General features: G+C 42.2%; 1 protein-coding gene across 1 annotated transcript in view; it reads left to right on the top strand.

Annotated features, from left to right (window-relative positions):
• LOC106805439 (lysophospholipid acyltransferase 7-like) overlaps window positions 1-8,658 on the top strand; it is a 19,935-nt gene that overhangs the window by 3,740 nt on the left and 7,537 nt on the right. Inside the window, exon 3 of the mRNA XM_014807018.1 lies at window positions 1,674-2,647. Within this exon, the coding sequence (XP_014662504.1) occupies window positions 2,439-2,647 (209 nt within the window). The 5' untranslated portion in view covers window positions 1,674-2,438. The remainder of the gene's footprint in view (window positions 1-1,673; window positions 2,648-8,658) is intronic.

The following is an 8,658-nucleotide window of genomic DNA, read 5'->3' as shown; positions in this document are numbered from 1 at the left end:
CTGTACTGTCAGTATGTTACATGTAACGTATGCCACTGCCAGTGGCTGCTGCCAGTGCATGTGTTGGTGCAGTTTTTGCCTGCATTAATTGGTTACAGGTGGCAGCTCTCTATTGCAATTTGCAGCCTGTAGGCTTGCGTAGGTAAATGGATGAGTGCTTACCTATTATGTCTTGCAGATAGTTGTCGTGAAAAGGACTCAGGATGACAAATTTGGGGGTCAAGGGTCAAAGGTCAAGATGTGTAAACGGAGGGGGAATATTTCCCCCTTAACTTAAGGTATAGGAGGAAATACGGAATTGCGGCACAAATCTTAACGGCTTGACCTACGCTCTTAATATTCGGTGTATAGTGTGATGGGCAGGAAACCCATCACCAGTGCGAAATTGGAGGTCACAGGTCAAAGGGCAGTGGGGGAAAGGTCAGATATCAGACATTTTCTGAAGACATGGCCTAATGGACAGAGTGAAAAACTTTTTTGTTTCAGCGCTGATCTACCATTTTTATCACTTTATTGAAAGGACCATGAAATGTGCTTTCCACTGACGTGCGAAGAGTAAGTGTTTGATAACCTTTTGACCCTCAAGAGGAGGGTTAAACATGGATTCCTGAACTGCCTCAATAACGTCACAGTGTTGTCATATTTATGGCACATGCATAATCTAGAAACTCAATAAGCCTGGATAGCCGAACTGCACGGGCGTCACGGCTCAAAGGTTGTTGGATCGAATCCCATCTTATTTTTTATTTTTTACCTGTTTTCTGTATTTTTCTATCTTTATCCATTTAACTATTTTTTCCAATTAACGCAAATATTTACGTGATTTGTTTACAACAATTTAATAACAACAAATAATTTTTACAACAATTAATTTATTTTTATTTTTTAATAGGGTTAGGGTTAGGGTCACAATGCACCATAAAACAGGAGTTTCAGGCACGCGATTTGTATCAACCAATGGGATTTGGGAGGTATGCAGAATGCAGAAGGTTGCTGAAATGATGTGTACGCAACTGTGTATCTGCATATCTGCGCCTAACAAAGGTGTCATTACGCACGACTTAAATGTTACGTTTATAACCCTAGCAACAAAGCTCAGATGAGCCCAGACGCTCTGCGGCTCTTGTTTTGACAAATTCTCTAGTAAACTTATAGACATGCCACACTTTGAGCACTGATAGAAATGAGCTTTTGATAAAAAAAAGTCAAGTGGATTATCTGCTCTCAAAATTAGGGAGTAAAATGGAGTGTTGTACTCTGGCCTTGTATTAATTTTGACACCTACACCTATATATATTCAGCAATTATTTAATAATCATTCGGTCGTGTCATATCCTGTTATTCAAAGTTTATATCTTCAAAGAATGATCACACTGCACAAATTAGAGTGTCTTGTCATGTGATAGTCAGATGGTCAAGCGTTTGTTCCGAGAGAAGAGAATTCCTAGTTGCTAAAGATCAGTTACCTAGCTGAAGTGTCACTCGTAGAATAGCTGTTATGTTGCATAGTTTGGTTTAGCCAAACAGTTGGTGGTGCCAATATTAAACATTTTATTTCAACCAAATAATGGTATTTTGAAATAATGCATAATTGTTGATAGGTGACTTGATTGATAGCAGTATGTTCTATATTAGTTCACACTATCTTAATATTTTTGTTTCTTTAATTGCAGATGGTGAGACTGGACCTGTTTTGTATGAAAAAAAGTATTTCATTCCTGGAGACACATACTTCTGCCCTTCAGATCAGCATGTTACGTCAGTTGGAAAAAGGAACATGCAATACTGCATTGTTGAGGGCCAATTTGATGATGCTTGATAGATGATTTCACTGCAATGTAATGTAGTATAGAATTTTTTCCAATAATTTCCCAACAGTGCTCGTATAAAAGTACATGTTTTCTGATTTTAAAGCTCGGTATGACTTCGCGTTTAGAAGTTAGAGTCAGTGTATTGTTTGGTTGTGATTGTTTTTTAGCAGTGGCAGTTTTGACAGATTTGTCAACACGATAAATCAAGGTCCATTATGTCTATAAATATGTAAATATATTGTATTGTATTTTTCATGTGCTAATAATATATTTTTTGTATTATTAGAGTAATCAAATATTTGACTCATGATATATCTGTAAGGTATTTTGCTTACTACCAATTCTAAACAATAACACTACAAATCAAAATGATTGAAATTGTCAGGCATGAGAATTTTCCGCTGCTTCGCGGATTTCCGGGTTTTGGTTTTAATTTTGTTCATTCTTGATCGATGAAAAAAAATTTGATGGGGGCAAGGTGTACTTGAAGGTAACATAAAAAACTTCTGTCTTCAGTGCATCTCACTACTTTGAATATCAGATTCTTTTTCTCAACAACATACTCTTGCACATTCAAATTTTTACTGTTTCTAGTCACACGATGGCGCCGCAATCGCATCGTCAAAAATGACTCCTGAGGACTTTTTGTACGCTTTGCTTTTAATTATTTCTGTTGTTATTGGATATTACATAAAGCCTATTAAAGACGCTAGGAAGAAACAGTGGGCTTTAGCGGTATCAGGAGTGTTACTAATCAGCGGCATTGTAAGAGTTCACCTGTTACATTCAATTATCACAGTAGCTGGAAATTGTGCCCTAATCAAAGCATCTCGCAGGTAAAAAATAAATAAATCATTATTCATAATCCGTCTTCATAAATATTATATCATAATATGATATAAATAAGGTTTATAATAATATATAAAACAGTAATCAATAATACCACATGTTGATTTTTGTGAAATAACGCAGATAAGGTCTATGTCCCCCGGCCCTGGACCTCTGTTTGACCTGGCTCGTTTAGCTATTTCTGACTAAGCCTAATAATATTAGGCTGTTGCTCCTGCGACGGTACCGTCGCCGAATTTTTTTCTCTTCAACTCACGGTAGTGATGCCAGCGCCATCTATCGGCGAATAATAACTACCGTTGCTTTTGGTACGATATTATATATACGATTTTATACGATATATACGATAACCCTAACCCTAACCCTAACCCTAACCCTAACCATGTGCATTCCACTGTTTCGGCGTGTATGTGAACACATTTGGGACTAACAGGGTTTACTAGAATCCCACCACTCCACCACAGAGTCACCGCAGTAGTCGTTAGATGAGCGCTGTCGCTCCGCGGCACTTGTTATTTATTTTTAGCTCATCTGACATAGTCAGATGCACAGGCACTTGAAGCGTTTCAATAAAAATATATATGCAGGGGTCATGTGCTATGCACGGCGACAGTTAAATATATAGCAGGTAAGAAAGCGTGCGCCAGAAATTCGCTCGACTCTTGCTGCATTTCACAGGATTACAACACAAATACTTAACCTTCCGACTCCATCTTTGCTGCTAATTGAAGAACAGTGTTCACTTGTTGTAGAAATATTATGTCTCAGTTCGAAACAGAGCTGTGTCACGCAAAATCACGAATGAAATCATGAAATTCTTGCGATTGCTAGCACTGCGCACGACTTAAATGTTACGTTTATAACCGTAGCAACAGACCTCAGATGAGCCCAAACGCTCTGCGGCTCTTGTTTACAATGACATTGTAATTTCAACAAGATCAATGTCTGCTGTTCACCATGCACTAAAGTGCACTTATACTGGGTCTTCTGAGTATAGCCATAGGTGCATACGAAATGGCGCTAACAAGTTGAAAAGAAGTAGATATAAGGAAGTGGCTATATGCCCGGCAGCCGGGCACGGTTTTCGATTTCCTAAATGCCCGGCAGTTTTTAATTTTCGGTGATTTCTCAAGTAAACAGGAGGGTTAGGGTGCCAGCTGCCGGGCATATAGCCACAGCGTAGATATAAACCCTAACTTTCTTAAAGGCTTAACCCTAATCAGGCATAATTTCTAACCCTAATTCCTAATCCCTAACCCTAATCCCAAACCCTCACCCCAATCCTAGTTCCAAACCCTCACCCTAACCCTAGTCCCAAACCCTCACCCTAACCCTAGTCCCAAACCCTAACCCTGACCCCTAACCCTGATCCCAAACCCTAACCCTAATCCCAAACACTAACCCTAACCCCTAATCCAAAACCCTAAATTGCTCATCACAAACCCCAACCCTAATCCAAAACCCCAATCTTAATCCAAAACCCTAATCCTAATCCCAAACCCTAATCCCAAACAATAACCCTAACCCTAATCCCAAACCTTAACCCTAATCCCAAGCCCTAACCCTAATCCCTAACCCTAATCCCAAACCCTAATCCTAAACTTAACACCCATACACTGACCCTCAACCCTAGCCCTAATTCACAACTCTAACTATAATCCCCTACCCTAATCCCCAACCCTATTTCCCAACCCTAATCTTAATCCCCTATCCTAACCCTAATCCCCATACCCTAACCTTAACCCCAATCCTAACCCTAATCCCAAACTCTAATCCTAAACCTAACACCATACACTGACCCCCAACCCTAGCCCTAATTCACAACTCTAACTATAATCCCCTACCCTAATCCCCAACCCTAATCCCAACCCTAATCCCCAACCCTATTCCCCAACTCTAATCCTAATCCCCTATTCTAACCCTAATCCCCATACCCTAACCTTGACCCCAACCCTAATCCCCCAACCCCAATCCTAATGCCCAACCCTAACCCCATTCTTCAAACCTATTCCTGATCCCCAACCCTAAACATAACTGGTAGCTACTGGTAGTAAGGCAAACCAAGTTGTGAGGGATTAGTCTTACGTTTTGTACACTTTTTGTTATAACAGAAATGGATGATCCTATGGTGAATAAACAAGATTCTGGAAAAGAGCCATCTCTAAAAGACGGTGGCATTGGTCATAATGAGCACAGCGAGGTAAGAGTCTACCACAGAGAATTGGAAATTTCTGATTTACCGTCAGCAAGTCACAGGGGCAATATAAATTATATTTTCAGTCATTGCATTTACTCTATTCAGTCAAGAGCGTATTAAAGTGTCTACGTCACGAATCTCCAGAAATTATTTAAAAAAATATAGTTGAAACCTTATTTTTGTAATTTTTTTGCATCAAAAGTTAGTACTAACGTTACTAAATATATCCTCAAACTCTCACGTGATAAAAATGTTTTTAGCGGGGAGGGTGAGAAATAGGTGGTGAGTTTAACGTCCTCACACTCCTGGTAAGAGATAAAGTTTTGCGGAAAAGTGCGTAGACGGAGATATGGTCTGGTGTGACAATGTATGTGTTGAGATGGCGATGGAGGAGCGGAGAGCGAAGTGAAATACTGCATATTTAGCATGAAGAGAGTGCGCGTGAGCATAGTGAGAGACTTCTGTAGCTCTGAGTTGAAACACAATGGAGTCGATGTCAAAACAGGGATATTTGTGAGAGAGAAGGTGCCTGAGTGCACAGAAGTAGGTAGGGGCGGCGGAAGAACAGATGTTCTTGTTCATATGATTTGCTGAGTGTGAAGCTATATATTGAAGCGAGATGTGGGCAGGTGATATGGGGAGAGAGAAATGACCCTTAGCAATATAGTGGAAAATGAAATATGAAGAGAAAATGTTGCGAGTCAGTATAAAGGTTGCAAAAATGTGTAAACGAGAAAAATCAATTAGTTGAAGATGAGCGTGAGGACAAGAGGAGGGCAGAAAGAACCGTGCGTGAGAATATGTATTTTGTATTATTTTGTATAATTATCGTGGGAGAAGGGTGTCGACCAAGACACACAAGTGAGTATTGTGGACAATCGCGGACCCTGTCACAGGATAGAGTGCGAGAAGAGAGCATAGATCAAGCTAACACGATAAACCAATGGTGGGCAGAACCAGTGCAGGTAGGGAAAGAAAGACGACAAGAGAAAAGGCCAAAGGAAGATAATATGAGGAAACGTGCCCCGCTTAAGTTTAATCAGATGGAAATTTCCCATGCGCATGCCCACAATAATTTTGGCCAATGGGCCTGATTGAGTTTTAGCCACAGGAGCCACGAGAAATGTCGCTGAATAAAGCTGGGTGGGAGAAAGGAGGCACGGAGAAGGGAGAAATGCTGGTGGAAGGAGTCGAGGAGGAGGCTGGGAGACTGCGTCTGAGAGGAGAAGACGCTGCTGGAGGCAGGGAGAAGGCGAGAGCAAGACGCAGGTAGAGAAGAGAAGGGGAGATAGAGTCTTTGCTAGATGGATGCATAACGGGAGGTTGATAGGGTGGAGTTGACAGAAGGGGAAGAAGCTGGTGCGAGGAGCCGTAGGTTGGTATAAGGGGACATCCACAGAAATGCACAAGAGAAGCCTGTGCAAGATTAAGGAGTAGTACACCACCCCACCATGAGATATGAGAGGGCATGAGGGAAAAGTAAGAAGCAAAGGAAAAAACACTAATGTGTATATTGATGATTCAGTACATTGAGTTAAATTTGGATGAAGCATCGAAATAACAGACACAAGTAGTGGAGAGAGGGGGAGAAAAAACTGTGGCCATAACTTGCTGGGTGGCAAAGAGAGGGGCGAAAAGAAGTATTGCACGTACGTGGTGAACGGTAGGACAGTATGTAAAGGAGAGGAGGGAGAGCGGAATGGACCGGAGACACGAGTGAAGAGAGCGTGAAGGACGCGGAAATATTGAAGGCGAGATATATATAGAGTCCGAATTGAGGTAAGAGAAATTTTTGACGGCGCGGTAGTTAATGGAGGCTGTATGGACAGGATATCGTTAGGAGAGACCGAATCCGGGGAGTCAGATCAAGGACGGTTATCACGAACACAAATAAACTAGGGGCACCGAAGATCGGTAGACTTGTTCACCCATCGAATCATTTAGACAGGCATGCAAGGGGCAGGATCGGGATGAAGGGGAGCGAAGAACCTGTTGAGCGTTTGTTGTTAAATAGGTAAGGTGAGAGATGTAAGGAGGGGAGGCAAGAGGCTTGATTAATGATTGACTAACCAGGAAGGGAGGGAGAGCGAGAGGATAGAGAGTCGAGCTAAAAAAAGACCTGGACGTGGCGAGAAGATGTCTTGAATTCGAGCGCCTAGAGGGTAGCAGCGAGACAGGATAGCGTTTGTCAGGGGCATTTCACCAAGTGCTAACGAAGACTCTCAATTATAGAGTGCGCGTATAGACGACTACTACTGGATTCAGGGTTCAATCTTGATAATATTAGGGATTGGAGCGGGTATGATATACGGAGAACCGCCACTGGTATAGGAGCAGATGTTAGGGTAATAGGGAGCGGAGGAATTTGAGAGGATGAAAGAGAAGTATAGAGCTGCTGTGGTACATAGACTGGGAAAGTGAGAAGGAGAAACATGGTCAGAGTAGAAAATGGGGGAGTTGGTGTGAGACATAACAACTAAGCTAGACTGCGAGAAAGTCTAAGAAGACAGCTATGGTGTGCGTGGATAATGAGGTCGAACGAAACACCACGTTGTGCGAGTCACACTCTGTTTTATGCAATGACAGCGAGACGTATTCCATTATAGATATGTCTCAGGCTGGAGAGGAGAGGGAGAAAGGAGTAAGACAGCTGTGTTAAAGATAAACGAGTGCGGCAAGAAAGCACGAGAGAGCTGGTGATACGTATATGGACGGAGAACAAGGGCGAGCAAAAGACACCTGCAATTGAGCGAATGCATGAACAGAGAGAGAGAATGGCTGCTGTGAGGATAGAGTAGTTGAGTTAGTAATGATCCCCCGTTTAGAGGCAGTCATAGCAGTAGCAGTAGTCACAAAGTAGCTAAGGCTTGTAGACATCGCATAGGTTGGAATCTGACGTGAGTGGGGGAGAAAGGTGAAGCTGGTTCTGGGTGAGCGAAGCACACGCGAAGGGGTAGAAAGGCCGTGCAAGAGACCGGAGATGTGGCACAAAAAGCTCTGGACCACAACGTGGAATGTTCAGAATACGTAGACACGAGTGCGACGAATGAGTTGGTCTGAGAAAGCACGTGGAGGGGGGAAAATCCAAGAAACGAAAGCTATGGGAATGGAGAGATCGAAGCGTGCGGGGTGGTACGAAAGGTCAAAGAGGTCAAGAGGTGATAAAACAAAGGGAGAACATTCCCTCGACGTTAACTGAGAAAAGGGGTATATAAGAAGCGCCAGGGAATGCAAGAAATTGCGCAGACGTGGGTGAACAAATCTAGTAGAAAGCGGCGTGCGAGGAACCAGCTCATGGTTGGGGCATCGTGATAGTCAGTGAGTAATGGAAGCATACAATGGTAGAAGCAATGAGATAGGCCAAGAATCACGTGAGAGGAGGGGGAGAGAGTGGCCAGAAAAAGAAGAGGAGGCCACATTGGTTAAAGGTCAAATGGGGCACAGGGCAGATTTTAGACATTTTCTGAGGACATGTCTGACGGAGCGATTGAAAAATTTTTGTTTCACGGTGACCTAGCCATTTTTATGGCTTTATTGAAAGGACCATGAAATGAAGCTTTCTGCTGACATGCGAAGAGTAAGTGTCTGATAACCTTTTGACCCTCAAGAAGAGGGTTGAACATGATTTGTATACTGTTAGAAAGAATTTGACTGCCGGGTTTGCTAGTAGAATCTATACATGCCTAGATGTATGAGGCTACAATGTCACAGTGAAATTTCAAAAGCTAAATTTGGTTGAAGAAGGTTTATGCTTCTTAAATCGTATAATTTTAATTCTATGGCATTCTGTACTGTCAGTAT

The sequence above is a fragment of the Priapulus caudatus genome, unplaced genomic scaffold, assembly GCF_000485595.1.
Source record: "Priapulus caudatus unplaced genomic scaffold, Priapulus_caudatus-5.0.1 Scaffold113, whole genome shotgun sequence".
NCBI lineage: Eukaryota > Metazoa > Priapulida > Priapulimorpha > Priapulimorphida > Priapulidae > Priapulus > Priapulus caudatus.
Note: the sequence above shows the minus strand (reverse complement) of the source record. Positions and strands in the feature narration are given on the sequence as shown.